Genomic DNA, 22,650 nt, shown 5'->3' with positions numbered 1-22,650 from the left:
GGAACGATGACCCCCAGAGCGCGCAGGGAATGAATGGCCTGAAAAAAACTGTCTGCCCGGGCGGGAGACATGGGGGGGGACGTCAAGAAGAACCGACTGGGTGGGAGGTCGGTGAATTCGATTTTGTACCCCGAAGAGACCACCTCGAGAACCCAAGCGTCTTCTACGTTTGCCCGCCAAACGTCCCGAAAGACGAGCAGGCGCCCTCCCACCATGACGGGGATCGAGTCATGCTGAAGGAGGCTTAGTGGGCTGGGGACGAGCGGGCTTGGGTTTGGCGTGCCAAGAGGGCCTGGACTTGAAGGAAGGCCTGGAAGGCTTCTTGTCAGATCGGGCAGGAGGGGCCCGAAAGGACCGAAAGGACTGCGTCCGGGAGGACGATCCGGGGAAACGACGGCGGCGAGGCTGATTCTGAGGAAGAAGAGAACTCTTACCTCCAGTGGCCTCGGAGATGAGCTCCTCTAAGCGTTTCCCAAAGAGCTTTCCACCAAGAAAGGGAAGAGAGATAAGAGCCTTCTTAGAGGCGGCGTCCGCCGCCCAGGAACGAAGCCAGATGGTGCGGCGGATAGCCACAGAGTTGGCGGCCGCGCGCCCAGAGCGGCGAGCCGATTCCATAGAGGCGTCACAAAGAAACTTGGAGGCCTGATAGATCTGGGAGGCAAGCACTGCCAAGTCCCCCTGCTCAGAGTCAGCAGGTAAAGCACGGAGAAGCTGCTTTGCCCAAACGGCGCATGCCTTGGCGACCCAAGAGGCGGCAAACGCAGGACGGATGGCGGCGCCCGCTGCGATGAAAACGGACTTGGCCAAGGAGTCGACCCGTTTATCAGCGGGATCCGACAAGGAAGCCGCATCAGCCAGGGGAAGCGTAGTAGCCTTCGCCAGACGAGCGACCTGAGGATCCACCAGGGGGGGCATCGTCCAGAGATTGACCGAATCCTCAGAGAAAGGATAAGGAACATCAGAAGCCTTGGTGAGATGAAGGCGCCGATCAGGGTGACGCCATTCCCTGGCAAGGAGAGCGTCCAGATCCTCGTGATTGGGAAAAACCACAGTGGACCGCTTAGAGCGTCGGAAGGACACTGCCTCCATGGAGGAGGACGAGGGGACATCCTGCACGTGGAGTGCGTCCCGCACGGCTCTGATGAGATCCTGCACTGCTGCCGACATCGCCGAACACCGCTCAGATTCAGAATCTGAAGCGGAGGAGTCCCCAGGAGCGGCGGAAGCGGCTGAAGAAGAAATCTCACCGGACTCAGACCTAGCCGGGGAGTGATCCGGGGAAACTGAGGAGGAGTGAGACCCAGCCGAGACCGTACGTGGTCGTTTGCGGGACCGAGAGCCGGAGCGAGGCTGGGAACTGTCGCCAGGCGTATCACCAGCGGTAGAGGCCCTGCCAGAGGCGGCCGCAATCTGGGCAGGGAGACTGTCCAGAGACTGCGCCAGGGATTGGGAGAGGCTAGCAAGGCTACCTATGGCCTGGGACAGGGTAGCAGCCCATTCCGGGAGAACCGACAAGGTAGAGGCCGCAGGAGCGGACTGGGCGGGCCCGGGGGTGAGGCACTGCACACAGAGGGACGTAGGCTGGCCGCATGGGAACTTCCTGCTACACACAGAGCAGGCGTAATGAGTGGAAATGGCGGCAGGGGGAGTGGGGGCCTGACCAGAGGAAGACATGATGGCCTCTCGGTGGTGGAACCTGAAAAGAAGAGGAAGGAGTCAGCCAGAGGCTGCCTACCACGACCAATGGTGCTGTGTCCCAGAAAAAACCGAAGCTGGAGGATCCGGAGCGCACAGAGTGAGGACGCACGCGGCCGCACAGCTCAGGCAGAAGAGAGAGAGAGCGTCCGGCAGAAGAACCGCCCCCCTAGCAGCCCGCGCTGGCGCAGGATTGGGCGGAAAGAAGAGAGGCCTCCGGAGGAACGCCCACAAGGGGAGAGGCAGAGAGGAAGCCCGGGAAGCCCAGGAGGCGGAGACGACGCCCGCCCACGTGACCGCGGCCTAGGCCAGGCAAAAGCCGCGGCCTCTAGTATGCCAGGGTGCCGCCGGAGGAGAAAAGCGCCGCCGCCGGCAGGCCCCCGCCCGCCAGCGCAGGGGGCGGAAGCGGCTAACAAACAGCCAGCGCCGAGGGAGGCAGAGGAGGGGACACAGCCACCGAGGTAGGGAGAGCGAGGGCCGAAACCGGCCGTCTTAAAGGGGCCGACACCATTAAAAAAGGCTCCAGAATGGCGACCCCCCTGAGAGGAGAGCGGGGGAGACCCCAAGAAGGAGAGGTGCCCCCCCCCAAAGGCCCAGCTTACTAAGTGGAGGTGGGGGGGTGGGGGAGGGGGTTGGGGCTGAAGCACATACTCACCCTCCGATTAGTTCAGGCGCAGCATGACCACCCCCTCGGCGGACTCAACACGGAAACCGTGGGTCCGCCGGAATCCACTGCGGAAGCAGGTCACGTTGGGGACTGGGTGGCTGCAAGGTACCGAGTACGCGCCCGCAGGGGGACAACTAAGGTGGAACACGATGGAGCCGCCCCTGCTACCTGTAGAGGAAAAAATTAAAAGAAATAAAAATAAAAATAAAAGATAAAAAATTAGCAGAAAAAGGACCTGCTAGCAGGTCATGTCTGCCTCCTACGGACACTAGAACTAGACTGAGTTGTTCTGGCTCTAGCAGAGGGGTATAGCCCACCTGGGTGGAGCCAACACTTTTTTGTTTCTAGTGTCAGCCTCCTAGTGGCAGCTGGGCATATACCCATGGTGCTGTGTCCCCCAATGCCACGCACGAGAAATACCCTTTAATGATGGACACCTATAATGGCTCAGACTTACTAATGCTGTAGGTGTAAACTTGGATTTATCACAGTAGCTGAGGCTGGATAGCAAATGTGGTGCAGGGACCCTAGTTGCGCCACTTATTAGACCGATCTGAGGCCCAAACACACAAGTAAACCTGGGCCAATGTGTATGAAGTTCAAAAGTGGAAATCTCTGGACCCCCAGGCTTTCCCCATGGGAGCTCCTGAGCCGTAGAGAGAGTAATGTAAGACCTATGAATACCTACCTCCAGGTCTGGTGAGCAGGAATGAGTGCTTGTTGGGGGTACTACCTGGCTAGGACACCAAGCCTCCTGCTGTTGTGGATGTTAAGGGCCATTAAATATGGGCTTTCCTTAGGGTGATGTCGGTTTGCCTCTATCTTCTGTTTCTCCTCTGCATCATGTTTTAGTTTGGCTTTTCTGCACGGAGGACCATTTGGAAGGTGACATTGTGCTGATAAGCGTCTTTCATGTGTTGGATCTTTTCTCTGGGGACTCCGTGGCTATTCCTTCTAAACGCAGAGAAAGCAAATTATCAGCCCCGAGAATCTGTACTTGTGATGCACGGCTTTATTAATAAATTATGTGTACATCCAGAAGGCAAAACCCGGACTTTACTCTCAGGTCAGAGGTTTATCCAAATGTAAAGCTGGCCGTATACATCTAATAACTATGGGATGGACAGCTATTTCACCTGACTCCACTGTACACATGCACCCTAAGCCTGGCTACATACATGTGTGGCTGATAGGCGCTACTCCTAGCAGCTCATCTCTGGGAACAAAGGACGTGGTTTAGCATTCCTCATCCATCTTTAATTGGCTGAGAGTTGGCTGTCTCTGGCGAAATCAGCAGATGGGACCGGCTTTTATGTGTATGTAATGTGGGCTGGACTCCTAACACTTTTGATACAGGAGATCAGAATATCGGACATTGCAGACTTTTGGGCAGTTCTTTAGCGAACAGTAGACTGCTTGGACTGAGATCATGACTAGGTGTGAACTGGTCTTCAGCCTCTGCATGTAAACAATCATCTTGCAGATTCATTGAAAAAGCTCAGTATTAGGGATCAGTGATGGCCAGTTCGCAGTGTTCGCCCGCGAACACATTCGATCATGCGAACACATGCGATCTGCAGGAGCTCCGTACAGTATTAGAATGTATTGGCTCCGATGAGCCGAAGTTATTGGTTCGGTTTTTCGGGAAATGTTTTTTTACAGTACAAATTAATTTATGAAGTTATTACGCAGTCTCCATACAGTATTGGAACAAAGTTTTATGCAAATCGACTTCGGATGTTTCATCTGAGGTCGATTCGCTCATCCCGACTCAGTATGTTAGAAAGCTGCAAAAGTTTTATTATAGAGTGTCTGCTGTTCATACCTCCAAGCTAAGCTGATGGCCCCTACTGAAATCAATGGGGAGGATTTATCAAGAGGGGAAGTTTTAAAGTCTGCATTGTCATAATTTACACCAAACTGATGAAATGTTGCACAATGTTTGATCCATTTGATGCATCTTATGCCGCTTTCTATGCCGCCCCTTTGCAAACTGTCGCCAATCCGATACTTTTCTCAGGAGATACACTTTAAGTTTACATTACCTGCATTGCTCAGTCTATATTGGTTGTTTTATAGTAACAGTGTCCGCACAGTGTTACCCCTGGATTATACAGTATACAGGTGCATCTCCAAAAATTAGAACATCATTGAAAAGTTAATTTATTTCAGTAATTGTTTCAAAAAGTGAAACTCATATATAGATTCATTACACACAGAGTGATCGATTTTTTTTTTTTTTTTTAACATTTTTATTGATTTATCAAAATCATGTAACAATCAATAAAGTTGTCTTATGTTTAAACAGAGTTGCATTGTCTGTCATTGAATCATATACAGAACACATGAGAATATAAACATTGTCAATAGACAACCTATTTATATGAGACTGAAATATAATCCCAAGGGATACAAGATAATAATAAAAGAAGTAAACATTAAGTAACGAGCAAAAAAAAAAAAAACGGGGGTGGGGGAGAGTGATCTATTTCAAGTGTTTATTTCTTTAAATGTGGATGATTATGGCTTACAGCTAATGAAAACCCAAAAGTCAGTATCTCAGAAAATTAGAATACTATATAAGACCAATTAAAAAATAAGTATGTACAGTATATGCACTTAATACTTGGTCAGGGCTCAATTTGCATGAATTATCAATGCGGCATGGCATGGAGGAGATCAGCCTGTGGCACTGATGAGGTGTTTGATAGCGGCCTTCTCCCCGTCTGCATTGTTGGGTCTGGTGTCTCATCTTCCTTTTGACAATACCCCATAGATTTTCTATGGTGGTTTAGGTCAGATGAGTTTGCTGGCCAGTCAAGCACAGTGATACCGTAGTTATTAAACCAGGTATTGGTACATTTGGCAGTGTGGGCAGGTGCCAGGTCCTGCTTGAAAATGGAATCAGCGTCTCCATAAACCTTGTCAGCAGAGGGAAGCATGAAGTGCTCTACAATCTCCTGGTAGACGGCTGCGCTGACTTTGGACTTGATATAACATAGTGGACCGACACCATCACTGACTGTGGAAACTTCACACTGGACCTCAAGCAACTTGGATTGTGTTCCTCTCCACTCTTCCTCCAGACTCTGGGACCCTTATTTCCAAATGAAATGCAAAATTTACTTTCACCTGAAAACAGGACTTTGAACCGCTGAGCAACAGTCCAGTCCTTTTTCCCCTGAGCCCAGGTAAGACACTTCTGACGTGGTCTCCGGGTCATGAGTGGCCTGACACAAGGAATGCGATAGTTGTAGCCCATGTCTTGAATACGTCTGTGTTTAGTGGCTCTTGATGCAGTGACTTCAGCCACAGTCCACTCCTTGTAAACCTCCCCCAAATTCTTAACAATCCTTTCAAGGCTGCAGTTATCCCTGGAGCTTGTGCACTTTTTTTCTACCACACTTTTTCTTTCTCAACTTTTCACTAATATGCTTGGATACAGTAATCTGTGAACAGCCAGCTTCTTTACCAATGACCTTTTGTGGCTTACCCTCCTTGTGGAGGGTGTCAATGACTGTCTCCTGGACAACTGTCAAGTCAGCAGTCTTCCCCATGATTGTGTAGCCTACTGAACCAGACTGAGGGACCATTTAAAGGCTTAGGAAACCTTAGCAGATGTTTTGTGTTGATTAGCTGATAAGGGTGTGACACCATGACTCTACAATATTGAACTTTTTCACAATATTCTAATTCTCTAAGATACTGAATTTTGGGTTTTCATTAGCTGTCATGTAGATCACTCTGTATGTAATGAATCTATCAGGTTCTGAAATTCGTTCACGCTTCGTTTACTGGTAAAAGGTGAATTGCGTTATGGATTCCGTTACCACGGACTATAACGCAATTCTATGCCGGAATGCCTTTAGAGGCATTCAGTCATAACAGAAGTCTATGGGCTGCAAAACGAATCCGTCCCGTTTCCGTTATGCAGGAGAGGACTCCCCTGCATAACGGAACGGATCCGTTTTGCAGCCCATAGACTTCTATTATGACAGAATGCCTCTAAAGGCATTCCGGCATAGAATTGCGTTATTGTCCGTGGTAACGAAATCCATAACTTAATTCGCCTTTTACCAGTAAACGAAGCGTGAACGAATTTCAAAATATGAAATTCGGTCATCTCTATATATAATATATGAGATTCACTTTTTTTATTGAATTACTGAAATAAATTTACTTTTCGTTAATATTCTAATTTATTGAGATGCACCTGTATAGTCTCGGCACCAGTCGAGAGTAGGATGGTAATCATCCTCATTTAATGCTTTTCTGGAGGGTTCAAGAGGATGATGGATTACGTGAACCTACATTAAATTTAATTAAACACCCAAATGGAAGCGCTGCGCTTTAGACATGTTGTTGCTCCGGTTTGTTACTCTGCTATAAAACCAGTGGTAAGAGGTTATACAACATATTTATATGGCATTTCTCACATTACATACCTGGCTAGCTCTCGTACATTGAACTTCCAGTGTGTGTTCGGTTCCAGGAATATAACTCCATATCCGTTCTCAAGGGCCTGATAACACAATGTATGAGGACAAGAATTACAGACATACTACACCATACCACCAGCAACCAGGTTCCGTTGTTTTTTTTCCCAGTTTTTTATTTGGATCTGTAGACACAATTTCCATTAGGCCAGGATCTTCGTTTCATTTTAGCACAAGCCAAAAAGTGTGTTAACATGTTACTTGCAGATTTTGTCACAAATATGCCCCAAATCTCACCCTTTGCGTTCCAGAGGGCCAATTTTGCACCGAAAATCGAAACAATTAACATGCTGCAGAATTCTAAAATTCACACCGTGTACTTGAGATTTTGATCTCCTCTAAACAGCTAACACTGTATTAGGCCGAATGCACACGACTGTTGTTCACGCCGGTGAGCGGTCCGTGGAACCGCGGCCTGGATTCCTGCCGAGTGCAGGAGCGCACGGCGTCATGGGTTGCTATGACGCCGTGCGCTCCCTGCTGCCGCCACAGTACAGTAATACACTGGTATGATCTATACCAGTGTATTACTGTATTGCGGTGGCAGCAGGGAGCGCACGGCGTCATAGCAACCCATGACGCCGTGCGCTCCTGCACTCGGCAGGAATCCAGGCCGCGGTTCCACGGACCGCTCACGGCCGTGAACAATGGCCGTGTGCATTCGGCCTTACACTGCTGATTTTCCACATAAAAATCCACATGTAATATGCTCCATGTGCAAGTACTCTAAGGCCTCTTGCACACGAATGTATGCTGCCCGTGCTGCGGACAGCAAATTGCGGTCCACAATGCACAGGCACCGACTTGAATGGGGTCTGCGATTCGTCAGTTCCGCAAAAAGATAGGACAAATGCTATCTTTTTGTGGAAGGAAAGCACTCTGTAGTGCTTCCGTTCCGCACCGCATGTCCGGATTTGCAGGCCCATTGAAGAGAATGGGTCTGCATCCGCAATACGGCCACAGGGGAAACACGGATGTGTGCAAGAGGCCTAAGACTGATGTAACAGCAAAGCCAGAAGTAGATCCAGCAGGAAGTAGTTGTTTTCTATTTCTTATTCCTTTTCAATCCGCTTCTGGCGTTAGAATTAAAAAAAATGCTGTAAAAAGCTGTGTGTGACACCACCCTAATAGAGGAAAAGTGATATAAAAAAACGCAGATTCATAGGACCATGGTCGGCCCAGAAGACACGGTCCATTTGTTAGGCCTCTTTCACACTGGTGTGTGCGGCCGTTGCCATATTGCGGACAGCATTTGCGGATCCGCAAAACACGGGTGGCGTTCCGTGGAAATTACGCATCACGGATGCGAACCCATTCACTTGAATGGGTCCGCAAATCTGGAGATGCGGAATGGTGCGGAATGGAACTACACGCTACGGAAGCACTATCGTTTCGCAAAAAGATAGAACATTTCCTATCTTTTTGCGGAACGGCCGGATCGCGGACCCATTCAAGTGAATGGGTCCGCGATCCGCTGTGGCTGCCCCACGGACTGTGCTCATGTATTGCAGCCCGCATTTTGTGGGCAGCAATACGGCATCGTACTCGCATCATGATGGGAATACACTGCAATAGCTTTGTGATTACTATGTTACAGTCAGTTTGGGTCAGGGGTGCTACAGTCTGCCCAGGAGATGCGGACAACACATGGACCGTGTTTTCTGGGCAGAGTTCTGACTTCTTTCCCCTCTGACATTGAAGGGCTTAGTATTTTAGAACCAATTTTTTACATTTTCAAAACCAATTCAGTTATGAAGTCAGTTTGTAGGGCTTACACAAAGAAACCACCCAATAAATTACCTCAATTTAGAAACTACACCCCTCAAATTATTCAAAACTGATTTAACCCTTTAGGTGTGCCACGGGAATGAAAGCAAAATGGAGGTGAAATTTAAGAGTGTCATTATTTGTGCATATTTTCCTGTAACAGCAAACAAACCTCAATATAATGGGGTCTGTCAGGTTCTGGTGTGAATACCAGCATTTTGCTGCATGCAGTGGTATTTCACCCTTTATTTTTTCCTGAAAACATCTGCCGCAGAGGTGCATATGGCCTTGGCTGTATTTAGATGGTATAAATGCTGAGAAGATAAAGTTTCCTTACCATGGCTGCATAAGGCTTCATATGCCAGGCCAGAATGTTGGTGTTATCTATGATAATCGGAGTCCTCCCTCTGGTCATTGCTTTGCGTGCTAGAAAGAAAAAGATTTTCTAAAAACAAACTTATGCATACAGCACTGGACACTTCCACAGTGCTCCCTTCAGCTAATGGCCTTTATCATGTAGAGAAAGTTAGTACAAGGCACTTACTAATGTATTGTGATTGTCCATATTCCCTCCTTTCCTGGCTTGATTCATTTTTTCCATCACATTATACACTGCTCGTTTCCATGGTTATGACCACCCAGCAAATCCAGCGGTGGTGGTCATGTTTGTACACTATAGAAAAAAGCAGCGGCTCATATGCACTCCCATGGTCCCATGCTTTTTCCTATAGTGGGCAAGCACAGCCTCCTCTGCTCGATGGATCCAGCCAGCAAAGGAAGCAATATGAACAATCACAATACATTAGTAAGTGCCTTGTATTAACTCTCTCTACATGATAAATGCCCTTAGTTGAAGTCAGACAACCCCTTTAAATACTTTTGTGTTAAAAAAGACAAACGAATTATGGCAGTGATACCTTGATTAGTCAATAAAGGTATTACTGCTATAATATTTCTGTCTTTTTTTTTATACAAAAGTATTTAAAGGGGTTATTATCGAACCCCTATAATGCCTGGGCACCTCATACAGGTTATACTTATCCCTCTCCCCGGCACCCGCATTGCTCCTGATGCCCGCCCGCAAAGCCACCGCTGCATCTCCCTAGCACACAGATCCATGACGGGTTGGCTCTTTCCCGTCGCCGGATGTTTTGATCCGTGCGACCGGGAGATGCGGTGGCTGTGCAGTAATTAGGAGTGACACAGGTGCTGGGGAACGGGGTAAGTATAACCTTTATGAGCTTCCTGCGCATTTTGGGGGGCATTATAGGGGATGGATAACCCCTTTAACATCACATAGATTTTGGCTATATATCTCCATAATGCTTTACACAGGACAAATTAGGTTTGGTACAGCGTTAGGCAAAAGCCTGTGAGAGTTTACAATCTATATGGAATAGAGGTAAAATGAGTAAGCAGCTCCAGTGGAAGACGTATTGGAGGCTCCTAATGGAACCTCTGCCGCAGATGTGAGCCTAGCCCCAGTCCTCCCTGGGACTGCCTCTGATGGTTATGGAGAGAAGTCTGTAGTAAACAGAAGGGGCATAATCTGTTATAGTGGTAACACACATGGACATCAAGGTATGAACACCCACAATGTGGGCCACATGTGCAGCACATGGTCAGGTGGAGGACTGAACGGTGCCGACTCATATCATGCAGAGGAGTGACACGATAAAGAACCAGCCAAAGCCCCCATAATGGAGATCGGCGGTATACAGGACATTGTGTACATATAATAGGGGGTCACCTCTCTTCTGATTCCACTTGTGAGCATCTTGCAGTAGATCAGGATCGTAGATGTAGGTCCCATCTTCCATTAAGAAATAGTCATCCGTGCTAAACACAACCGCGCTGGGAAAATCTCTCTTCAGCTTCCTGAAAATGGAAAACAGGAAAAGAACTCGGCAAGAATGTCTTGTAGATAAAACCATGCGACTGCCATACATCATGTCCAACATCTTATTCTCTCACCCTTATCATCCAGCGTCCATTACATTACCTCCCAGCCTCAGCCCTATACATCTGACAAGCATTACCAGCCAGGTCTTCAACTATACGGATGGCGGCTCTTAGCCCCAGAAACGCACCGAGATGCTGCAGAATTTCTTCTAGAGATGTGCATCATTCAATCCTAAATATTTGTTACATTGTACATATGACCATATTTTATATTTAACTTCTGCCTGCATCCTCCTCCTACTGAAATTAAAGGGGTTCTCCAGGCTTTTAATATTGATGACCTATCCATCAGATCGGAGGGGGTCCAACACCCAGCACCCCCGCCGTTCAGCTGTGTAAAGGAAAGGCGCGCTCAGTGCCGTCTCCGGTCTCCCTGCTAGTCATAGGAGTAGCGAGCAGGAAGAGAGAAGGGAGACGGCGCACTTTCATACAGCTGATCGGTGGGGGTTCTAGGTGTAGGACCCCTGCCGATCTGATACTGATGACCTATCCTGAAGACAGGTCAATAATATTAAAATCCTGGACAAACCCTTTACAGAAAAGCCTAAGCAGAGGAATTTTTATTGATGGTTCATAGGACTCATATTGCAGAAATTTTTCTGTGACTAAAAATCAGTTCCATTGACCTGAAAGGGGCCTCTGGAAATCCATGTGCTTGCCACCAAAACTACAGAATTTAGAAGAATGCTGCTGAATTTCAATTGCAGAAAATTTCTGCCACAAAATGCGCAGTGTGCAAAGGCACCCCACCCTTTGGGAATAAGGAGCGCTCTGCAGCACAAGTGACTGCACATTGTAGAGAAAGGCTCCACAAAGGCCATAAGGCTCTTCCGGGGGGGGGGGGGATAATTTTATCCACCACTGTTTGCCAGGAAAGTTTCGTTAAAAAAAAAAGGGGCATCATTTTTTGGTTTTCGGCCACTCTCACTGCTTAAAAGGAAGGAGCGTTGCCTCCCACTGCCCAGAAAATGAGGGTTGATTTCTGGCACACTGAAGGCGGGGAGGCCCTCTGGCATGACACACCACTCTTGATAAGTTCTCCCCTAGTTTTCACTGGCTGTGGCTCCTGGTTGGGGGACAGGACACTCCACTCATGTCCTGGGTAGAAAAAACTGAATGAAAAACCTAATCAAAATGCAAACTATGAACTGGGCCTAATGAAAACCTCTATCCTGTGTGTGCACAGAGCTGCCAGTAGAGTAATACACCTCATCTGTGGCACAGTGTCAAGTGTATAGAGTGCCGGCTGCCTGGCACTGCCCCAGATGGTATCTGCATTCTCACAAGCTGCTAAATGAAATATTCAGCTCAGTATCTGACAATCAGCATGGAATGATAATGCGGATGTTCAGTGTCACATTAGGAGATGCTTTCTCCTCTCTCATTAGAGTGCCCTGTGTACTGGAGGGGACGGGACAGCCTCGGGCTTTTCTAGCTAATACTAAGTAAATAATTATACAGGAAACCTACCAGTGTTCTACCAACACACGATATACAGGACACCAATCTGATTCAGACCACTAAAGGGGATATCCAAGACTGAATGGCCCCCCACTACAATACCCTGGCTCACGTTTTGGCTTTCCGTTTGTGAGATCCGTTCAGGGCTCTCACAAGCGGTCCAAAACGGATCAGTTTTGCCCTAATGCATTCTGCCTCCGTTCTGTCTCCATTCCGCTTTGGAGGCGGACACCAAAACGCTGCCTGCATTTTGTATTATCAGGGATTTTTAAAATGGGTTTTGGACTGAAAATAGCTCATTTCTTATCCTGGCCTGCCATCTGGTGGCCAAAATAAGAATTGCAGCATGAACACTATCAGCCTTGTCACCGAGGCTGATAGTGTTCAGCGCAACTACCGATGCCCCCATTGGCCGCGGGTTTTTGTGCATTTAGATGCCATGATCTCACCTGATCACGGCATCTAAAGCCTTTAATTACCGCGATCGGCATTATTGCTGGTCACAGTAATTAGCCACAGGTCTCTGCTGTTTGAAACAGCAGAACTTGCCGGCCATGACGCCCGCTGCACGTGCAAGCTATGCCATGTTCGCACATCACTCCAGCGCCGTACATGTACGACACTGGTAGCGAATGGGTTAATGGGGTTTTCCAGGACTTATACAGTATCTCACAAAACTGAGTACACCCCTCACATTTTTGTAACTATTTTATAATATCTTTTAATGAGACAACACTGAAGATATGACACTTTGATACAATGTAAAGTAGTCCGTGTACAACTTGTATAACAGTGTAAATTTGGTGTGACCTCAAAATAACTCCACACACAGCTAGGGCTGCAGCTATCGATTATTTTAGTAATCAAGACACTGCCGACACTCCAGAGATCTTCCATCCTCTTCTTCACGAGCTGCACTGGGACCTGACGTCACACAGCATCAGGTCATAGTGCGCGCTGTGTCCTGACGGTGTGTGTACGTCAGGATCCAGTGCAGTGCTGTGCGGGCAGGCAGGGGGTGACCATGGAGCGTGAGTAATAGCAAGCGCTTCACTCACACTCCAGGGTCACATGGCACAAACGAATCATTGATGCAAAAAATTTGCATTGAGGATTTTTTTTTGTGTCGAGTTAATCAATTAATTCGAGTAACCGTTTCAGCCCTACACACAGCCATTAAGTCTAAACCGCTGGCAACAAAAGTGAGTACACCTGTAAGTGAAAATGGCCAAGATTGTGCCCAACTAGCCATTTTCCGTCCCCAGTGTCATGTAACTCGTTAGTGTTACAAGGTCTCAGGTGTGTAAAATGTGATGATATGGCTCTCACGCTCTCTCATACTGGTCACTGGAAGTTTAACATGGCACCTCATGGCAAAGAACTCTCTGAGGATCTGAAAAAAAGAATTGTTGCTCTACATAAAGATGGCCGAGGCTATAAGAAGATGGTCAACACACTGAAACTGAGCCGCAGCATGGTGGCCAAGACCATACAGTGGTTTAACAAGAACAGGCCTCGCCATGGTCCACCAAAGAAGTTGAGTGCACATGCTCAACGTCGTATCCAGAGGTTGTCTTTTCAAAATAGACGTACGAGTGCTGCCAGCATTGCTGCAGAGGTTAAAGGGGTTGGTGGTCAGCCTGTCAGTGCCATACACTGCATCACATTGGTCTGCATGGCTGTCGTCCCAGAAGGAAGCCTCTTCTAAAGATGATGCACAAGAAAGCCTGCAAATAGTTTGCTGACGACAAGCAGACATGGATTACTGGAACCATGTCCTGTAGTCTGATGAGACCAAGATAAACTTATTTGGTTCAGATGGTGTTAAGCGTGTGTGGTGGCAACCAGGTGAGGAGTACAAAGACAAGTCTGTCTTGCCTACTGTCAAGCATGGTGGTGGCAGTGTCATGGTTTGGGGCTGTATGAGTGCTGCCGGCTGTGGGGAGCTACAGTTCATTGAGGGAACCATGAATGCTAACATGTACTGTGACTGTGACATACTGAAGCAGAGCAGGATTCCTTCCCTTTGGAAACTGGGCCACAGGGCAGTATTCCAGCATGATGATGACCACAGACACACCTCCAAGACGACCACTGCCTTGCTAAAGAAACAGAGGGCAATGGTGCTGGACTGGCCAAGCATGTCTCCAGACCTAAACCCTATTGAGCATCTGTGGGCATGCTCAAATGGAAGGTGGAGGAGCACAAGGTCTCTAACATCCACCAGCTCCGTGATGTCATCATGAAGGAGTGGAAGAGGATTCCAGTGGCAACCTGTGAAGCTCAAGTGAACTCCATTCCCAGGAGAGTTAGGGCAGTGCTGGGAAATAATGGTGGCCACAGAAAATATTGACACTTTGGGCACAGTTTGGCCGTTTTCACTTAGGGGTGTACCCACTTCTGTTGCCAGCGGTTTAGACATTAATGGCTGTGTGTGGAGTTATTTTGAGGTCACACCAAATTTACACCATTATACAAGTTGTACACGGACTACTTTACACTGATCACTATCAAAGTGTCATATCTTCAGTGTTGTCCCATGAAAATATAGAATAAAATATTTAGAAAAAATATCACGGATCAGTTTTGTCCCCATTCATTGTCAGGATGCATTTTGTTGCATTTTTTTACACCACACCACTTCAAGCGGATCCAGCATGAAAATCAATGTAAGTCAATGGTGCTGGATCCTTTTTTTTTTTTTTTTTTTTAGGGGAAAAAAATGGATCCAGCACCCATTGACTTACATTGATTTTCATACCGGATCCGGTTTGTTCAGTTTTGATCTAATACAACCGGATTCGGACAAAATGGATGCATCCGGATGTATTAAAGGGAGTCTTTCACCGAATATGACCATTACAGAGCACTCAGATCAGGTTCTCCCTTACTTTCCCCAGATTACTATGGTACCTTTCATATTGCCGTCCAGTTTTATACCATATGGTAGTTAGGCCCTGAAGGTGCCCAGGGGCGGCGTTCATGCGGCCGGTGCCCAGGCCCCTCTGCTCTTTGCTTACCAAACCCCTCTTCTTTCACCCCTCTCGCCCGCCCTTGTTTAATCTGATTAACTCCTCCTCTCCGTCTGAAATCCCATAGAAGTGAATGGGGCTTGCGTGAAAAACAGAAGGCGTCCAGAGGCAACGCGTTTTTCAGAGATGGTTGCTAAGAGATGTAAATTGTTATTTTTCACACGTCAAAAATGCATGCAATCCGGACTGAAAAAAACACACTCACACACAACGCAGTCGCGAAAAAAACTGATTGAACTTGCGTGCAAAATCATCCGTTTTTCCCCAGATCAGATCCTGACAGATCCGTATCGCTCAAAATGAGTCGGCTCAAAACAATACGGATTGGCTCAGGGTGCGTTCAGTGAAACTCGCACCATTTCACAAGAAAGTTCAGTCGGTTTTGTCTGTGATTGCCTTTTTTTTTCCCTCGCGGGTGCAATGCGTTTTGATGCGTTTATTCACGCGCGTGAAAAATAAATAAATTAAAGGTTTACAAACAACATCTCCTACCAACCATTAGTGAAAGGCATTGCACCTGTCTGCGAATGCAATACGCTTGTCACTGAAGCCCCATTCACTTCTATGGGGCCAGGGCTGCGTGAAAAACACAGAATAAGGGCTCGTCCACACAAACGTATTTTGCGTTCCGTATATGGAACCATTCATTTCAATGGGTCTGCAAAAGATGCGGAGAGCACTCTGTGTGCTGTCCGCATCCGTTGCTCTGCAAAAATTATGAGTCCTGTCCTATTCTTGTCCGTTTTGCGGACAAGAATAGGCATTTCTCCGATTTTTGCGGATCCGCTACATGCACACGAACGTTGTTTGTTTCCGTGTCCGTTCTGTTTTTTATGCGGATAGGATGCGGACCCATTCATTTCAATGGGTCCGCAAAAAACGCAGACAGCTTACCGTGTGACAGCGGGCTTATTCCCCGCATATGGGCTCTCGCGCTCCATTCGTTCTCTATTGGACTGAAAGACAGAGCTGAGCGCTGCACTCCGCTGTCTCCAGCAGTCCCATAGAGAATGAGTGGAGTGGCAGAGTGCATGCTCCACCTTCCGCTTCATGGGATGGGTGAGGGTCCCTGGGTTCGGACCCCCAAAGATCCATTCAACTCTATACCACTGCCGTACAATTGCTCGACTATTCCCCGCACAGAGCTGACTGGAGGGGTAGTGCACACACTGGGGTTGCACGGACCTCCAATCTCATAACCAGGGGGCCCCCCCAAGGGTCAGACATCCTGCGCACATCCTTATAAGCCGTCTTAAAGGGGCTTCCAGGCTTTTTCAATTATGACCTCAGGATAGGTCATCAATACAGAAGACTGGACAACCCGTTTCAGGGGCTGCCACATGACGTATTTTAGGGGATGTGTCTTTTTGAAAGCCATAAAAATTCATGTTTTTACAAGCTTTTTTTGGGGTGGTATTGTTAGTCACACAAGGTTTTTCTGCGTGTTTTGCAGGCTTTTGCCACAGCAAAAAACAAAAACTTTTTGGTGTTTTTTTTTCCTTCAGATATTAAATCAGCATCTATGGGAATTTATTTTGCTACTGGCGTTTCTGCTCATTAGGTGGTGGATTTTGCAGCAAGATGGAGCTCGGTTTTCTTTTAGGTGTTTTTTTATGTGTAAGGGTCCATTCACACGTCTGTGTGTGTTTTGCGGACCGCACATCGCCGGCACTTAATAGAAAATGCCTAATCTTGTCCGCAATTGCGGACAAGAATAGGACATGTTCTATATTTTTCGGGATTGGAATTGCGGACCTGGAAGTGCGGAAATGAATGGGTCCGCAATTCCGTTCCGCAGAAATGTGGAACGAAATTGCGGATGTGTGAATAGACCCTAATTCTCCACACTGAAAAACTCCAAGAAAAAAAGTATAGCAGTCAAAACCACTGGGAAAGATTTATCAAACTGGAAAAGTAGAACTGGCTTAGCCCATAGCAACCAATCAGATTCCACCTTTCATTTTTCACAGCTCCTTTGGAAAATAAAAGGTGGAATCTAATTGGTTGCTATGGGCAACTAAGGCCTCTTCCACACTTGCGTTGTCCGGATCCGGCGTGTACTCCACTTGCCGGAATTACACGCCGGATCCGGAAAAAGGCAAGTGAACTGAAAGCATTTGAAGACGGATCCGTCTTCAAAATGCTTTCAGTGTTACTATGGCAGCCAGGGCGCTATTAAAGTCCTGGTTGCCATAGTAGGAGCGGGGGAGCGGTATACTTACCGTCCGTGCGGCTCCCGGGGCGCTCCAGAATGACGTCAGAGCGCCCCATGCGCATGGATGACGTGCCATGCGAACACGTGATTCATGCGCTTGGGGCGCCCTGACGTCACTCTGGAGCGCCCCGGGAGCCGCACGGACGGTAAGTATGCTGCTCCCCCGCTCCCCACTACACTTTACCATGGCTGCCAGGACTTTAGCGTCTCGGCAGCCATGGTAACCATTCAGAAAAAGCTAAACGTCGGATCCGGCAATGCGCCAAAACAACGTTTAGCTTAAGGCCGGATCCGGATCAATGCCTTTCAATGGGCATTCATTCCGGATCCGGCCTTGCGGCAAGTCTTCAGGATTTTTTGCCGGAGCAAAAAGCGCAGCATGAGGCGGTATTTTCTCCGGCCAAAAAACGTTCCGGTCCGGAACTGAAGACATCCTGATGCATCCTGAACGGATTTCACTCCATTCAGAATGCATTAGGATAAAACTGATCAGGATTCTTCCGGCATAGAGCCCCGACGACGGAACTCTATGCCGGAAGACAATAACGCAAGTGTGAAAGAGCCCTAAGCCAGTTCTACTTTACACCAGTTTGATAACTGACCCCCATGGTGTGCAAAAAAACTAAGACACGCAGTTGTGTATTTTCATCCGTGAACTATCCACAAGTTAAAAATTCACGTGTACATTTACACGACCGTATTTGTTTTGCAGTCCGCAAAATACTGATGACGTCCTTTTGGCATCCATTTTTGTAACAAAGCCTATCCTTGTCCGCAAAACAGACAGGAATAGGACACGGTCTATATTATTTGTGGTATTATTGTGGCAGCTACAGAACGGACATATGGATGCGGACAGCACACGGTCCAAAATAAACAGGTCCGCATCCAATCTGCCCAAAAAAATAAGTAAAAAACGGACACGGAAACAAAAGTTTGTGTGAATGTAGCCTTAGTCACAGTCACGCAGGACATAAAATCCGTAGTCATAATGTGGAGGCGCTGCTTTCATCTGCACTGTACACTGTGGGTCGCCAGGATAGCCCTAGTACCGCCTCCCCACTGCTAGAGCCTTTGGGTCCTCCTTTGTCAACATCCGGATTGACACCACTGCTGGCCGCTGCAGTCACCTGCCCCTCCCCCTTTAGGTCATGTCAGTTGGTCACTGCTGCAGCCAGGCATTGGCTGCAGCAGTGTCAAACCAGATGAGGACCCAATTAAGGCAACAGACTCCAAAGGAGCCAGCGGTGGGGAGAAGGTAAGTATGCAGGGCTGCCCTGCCCAGGAGGGAGGGTTTGCAACAAAAAAATAAAAAATCCCAATGGTGGCCATCCCCTTTAAGGTGGCCCACAGGGGGAAGCAGCCTCCCTCATACTACCTGGCCAGGCTGCTCTTCCCGGAGCCCGGCAGCCCCCGCAGCAGGTAGATGTGCCTGGTGAACCTGGAGGGCGGAGGAGCGGGACTGTGGCGGGGCTGAGCCGGGGGTCTGTGGTGAGGCTGCCGGTGGGGGCGCCGCTCGTCCAGGCGCAGATTTCCGAAGGAGCTGATGAGCCGCTCTGCCATACTGCCCCCGCTCCTTCCTGTGTCGGCGGCCGGGGAGGTATCGGGGCGGTCTCATAGCGGGAGGGGATCCGCGGTGTGAGGAGGACACAGAGACCTGATGGTCTGAGTGTACTACTTCTGTGCGGTCACCCCTCTTTAGTGGTAATAGTACTGACCTGTATGGGGCGTACCATCCTGCAAAGCAGGGGAGGGGGGAAAAACTATTACTGGTGCCATGCAAAGTACAGGCAGTAGTTGTTTTGCTTTCACTTCCTATAAGGCCGGAGCGGACAGAGCTGGAATCTGAGGGGAGTCCGACACCTCATTCTTAGAACTAATAACACTGCTTGTTGTCAGCCCTACAAGGCTACATTTACACAGTGTCCGAAAAATCTGGTTGTGATCCGTGTGCTCTCCGGATTTATTTGCGGACCCCATTGACATGGAGGCTGCGGCGCCCCTGTGCTTTGCATCACAGCTCAGCCCCATTTAATCCATTAGGACTAAGGAGTACCCATGTGATATCAGAGCATGACGTCACCACAGCTTCAAACAGCTGATTGGTGGTGGTGCTGGATCAGACCCTAACTGACCTATCCTGAAGACAGGACATCAAATGCCCAGGAAACCCCTTTAACCCCTTAAGGACACAGCCCTATTTCACCTTAAGGACCAGGCCATTTTTTGCAAATCTGACCACTGTCACTTTAAGTGCTGATAACTTTAAAACGCTTTGACTTACCCAGGCCGTTCTGAGATTGTTTTTTCGTCGCATATTGTACTTCATGACACTGCTAAAATTGGGTCAAAAAAGTTAATTTTTTTGCATAAAAAAATACCATATTTACCAAAAATTTTGAAAAATTTGCAAATTTCAAAGTTTCAGTTTCTCTACTTCTGTAATACATAGTAATACCCCCAAAAATTGTGATGACTTTACATTCCCCATATGTCTACTTCATGTTTGTAGCATTTTGGGAATGATATTTTATTTTTTGGGGATGTTACAAGGCTTAGAAGTTTAGAAGCAAATTTTGAAATTTTCGGAAATCTTCAAAATCCCACTTTTTATGGACCAGTTCAGGTTTGAAGTCACTTTGTGAGGCTTACATAATAGAAACCACCCAAAAATGACCCCATTCTATAAACTACACCCCTCAAGGTATTCAAAACTGTTTTTACAAACTTTGTTAACCCTTTAGGTCTTCCACAACACTTCATGGCAAATGGACATACATTTTTAGAATTTAGATTTTTTGGAAAATTTTCCAATATAATAAATTTTTTCCTGGAAAAAAACAAGGGTTAACTGCCAAACAAAACTCAAAATGGGTTGCCCTGATTCTGTAGTTTGCAGAAACACCCCATATGTGGTCGTAAACTACTGTTTGGCCGAACGGGAGGACATAGAAGGAGGGGAACACCATATGGGTTTTGGAAGGCAGATTTGGCAGGACTGGTTTTGTTTATACCATGTCCCATTTGAAGCCCCCCGTTGCACCCCTAGAATAGAAATTTCAAAAAAGTGACTCCATCTAAGAAAGTACACCCCTCAAGGTATTCAAAACTGGGTTTACAAACTTTGTTAACCCTTTAGGTGTTCCACAAGAGTTATTGGCAGATGGAGAAACAATTTAGAAATTTCTATTTTTTGGAAAATTTTCCAATATAATCAATTTTTTCCAGGAGTAAAACAAGGGTTAACTGCCAAACAAAACTCAATATGGGTTGCCCTGATTCTGTAGTTTGCAAAAACACCCCATATGTGGTCGTAAACTACTGTTTGGCCGAACGGGAGGACATAGAAGGAGGGGAACACCATATGGGTTTTGGAAGGCAGATTTTGCAGGACTGGTTTTGTTTATACCATGTCCCATTTGAAGCCCCCTGTTGTACCCCTAGAATAAAAATTTCAAAAAAGTGACTCCATCTAAGAAAGTACATCCCTCAAGGTATTCAAAACTGGGTTTACAAACTTTGTTAACCCTTTAGGTGTTCCATAAGAGTTAATGGCAGATGGAGAAACAATTTAGAAATTTCTATTTTTTGGAAAATTTTCCATTTTAACCCATTTTTTCCAGCAATAAAGTAAGGGTTAACAGCCAAACAAAACTCAATATGAGTTGCCCTGATTCTGTAGTTTGCAAAAACACCCCATATGTGGTCGTAAACTACTGTTTGGCCAAACGGGAGCACGTAGAAAGAGGGGAACACCATATGGGTTTTGGAAGGCAGATTTGGCAGGACTGGTTTTGTTTATACCATGTCCCATTTGAAGCCCCCTGTTGCACCCCTAGAATAGAAATTTCAAAAAAGTGACTCCATCTAAGAAAGTACACCCCTCAAGGTATTCAAAACTGGGTTTACAAACTTTGTTAACCCTTTAGGTGTTCCACAAGAGTTAATGGCAGATGGAGAAACAATTTAGAAATTTCTATTTTTTGGAAAATTTTCCATTTTAACCCTTACTTTATTACTGAAAAAAATGGGTTAACAGCCAAACAAAACTCAAAATGGGTTGCCCTGATTCTGTAGTTTGCAGAAACACCCCAAATGTGGTCGTAAACTACTATTTGGCTAAACGGCAGGACATAGAAGAAGGGGAACGCCATATGGTTTTTGGAAGGCAGATTTTGCTGGACTGGTTTATTTACACCATGTACCCTTTCAAGCCCCCTGATGCACCCCTAGAGTAGAAACTCCATAAAAGTGACCCCATCTAGGAAACTACGGGATAAGGTGGTTGTTGATTTGGGACTATTTTAGGGGTAAATATGATTTTTGGTTGCTCTATATTACACTTTTTTGAGGCAAGGTAACAAAAAAATTAAATTCTAAAATTTTTCTACATTTGCTATTTAGTTTTGTGGAACACCTAAAGGGTTAACAAAGTTTATAAAGTAACTTTTGAATACCTTGAGGGGTGTAGTTTCTTAGATGGGGTCACTTTTTTGGAGTTTCTAGTCTAGGCTACATCAGGGGAGGCTTCTAATGGGACATGGTGTCAAAAAAAAAAACTGTCCATCAAAATCTGCCTTCCAGAAACCATATGGAGTTCCCTTCGTTCTATGCCCTGCCGTGCGGCTATATAGCCATTTACGACCACATATGGGGTGTTTCTGCAAACTACAGAATCAGGGCCATAAATATTGAGTTTTTTTTGGCTGTTAACCCTTGCTTTATTACTGGAAAAAAAGGATTCAAATGGAAATTTTGCCCAAAAATGGGTGTTTTGGCACCGTTTTTATTTTATATTTTTAACACCGTTCATCCGAGGGGTTTGGTCAAATGTTATTTTTATAGCGACGACTTTTACGCACGCGACGATGCCCAATATGTATGGCTCTCAGACTTTGGAGACACTAAGCAGGCATCCTAAAACTGCGGCCCTTCAGATGTTGTAAAACTACAATTCCCACCATGCCCTGCTGATGGCTGTAGGTTGTCTGGGCATGCTGGGAGTTATAGTTTTACAACATCTGGAGGGCCGCAGTTTGAGGATGCCTGCACTAAAACTAATATTTTTTTGGGGAAAAAAAATTGTTTCTGTGTCTCCAAAGTCTGAGAGCCATAGTGTTTTATGTTCTCTAGGGGACTGTTGGAGATTATAAAAATTTAGTACTCCATGGAAGTGTGATACTCCCTGAAGCAATCGATAATGCAGAGGCCCGGATGATCGGGGCAAGTGTCACACTGAGTAGTGGTGTCCTTCCGTATCCCCCTCTTGTGACACACTCTGCATCTTTTTTGGGTTCGTCCCTTCTTTCCAGTATGGGGGACCACACCTGGAAAGTGTTGGCCAGGGACGATCCG

General features: G+C 46.9%; 1 protein-coding gene across 2 annotated transcripts; it reads right to left on the bottom strand.

Annotated features, from left to right (window-relative positions):
- Positions 1-2,778: 2,778 nt before the first annotated feature.
- Positions 2,779-19,372, bottom strand: LOC122932026 (NEDD4-binding protein 2-like 1). 2 transcript variants are annotated; one of them, XM_044286180.1, is made up of 5 exons: positions 18,674-19,372; positions 10,376-10,503; positions 8,963-9,051; positions 6,808-6,884; positions 2,779-3,313 (listed from the first exon to the last, which is right to left on the bottom strand). In XM_044286180.1, exons 1-5 carry the CDS (start codon positions 18,856-18,858, stop codon positions 3,211-3,213), a joined length of 582 nt encoding a protein of 193 aa, XP_044142115.1. In that variant the 5' UTR covers positions 18,859-19,372; the 3' UTR covers positions 2,779-3,210. The 2 variants fall into 2 exon arrangements, with proteins under 2 accessions (XP_044142115.1, XP_044142114.1); XM_044286179.1 differs by having other exon boundaries at positions 2,779-3,316; positions 18,674-19,325.
- Positions 19,373-22,650: the final 3,278 nt, after the last annotated feature.

The sequence above is a fragment of the Bufo gargarizans genome, chromosome 3 (genome assembly GCF_014858855.1).
Source record: "Bufo gargarizans isolate SCDJY-AF-19 chromosome 3, ASM1485885v1, whole genome shotgun sequence".
Taxonomy (NCBI): Eukaryota; Metazoa; Chordata; class Amphibia; order Anura; family Bufonidae; genus Bufo; species Bufo gargarizans.
The sequence above is the reverse complement of the archived record's forward strand: the minus strand, read 5'-3'. Positions and strand labels throughout refer to the sequence as shown.

Coding starts and splice junctions, on each gene's coding strand:
- LOC122932026 (XM_044286179.1), bottom strand. CDS start 18,858: ATGGCAGAGCGGCTCATCAGCTCCTTCGGAAATCTGCGCCTGGACGAG. Junction 6,885..8,962: donor TGAAGCCTTATGCAGCCATG/GTAAGGAAACTT, acceptor TTGTGTTATCAG/GCCCTTGAGAACGGATATGG. Junction 3,317..6,807: donor AATGTACGAGAGCTAGCCAG/GTATGTAATGTG, acceptor CTCTGCGTTTAG/AAGGAATAGCCACGGAGTCC.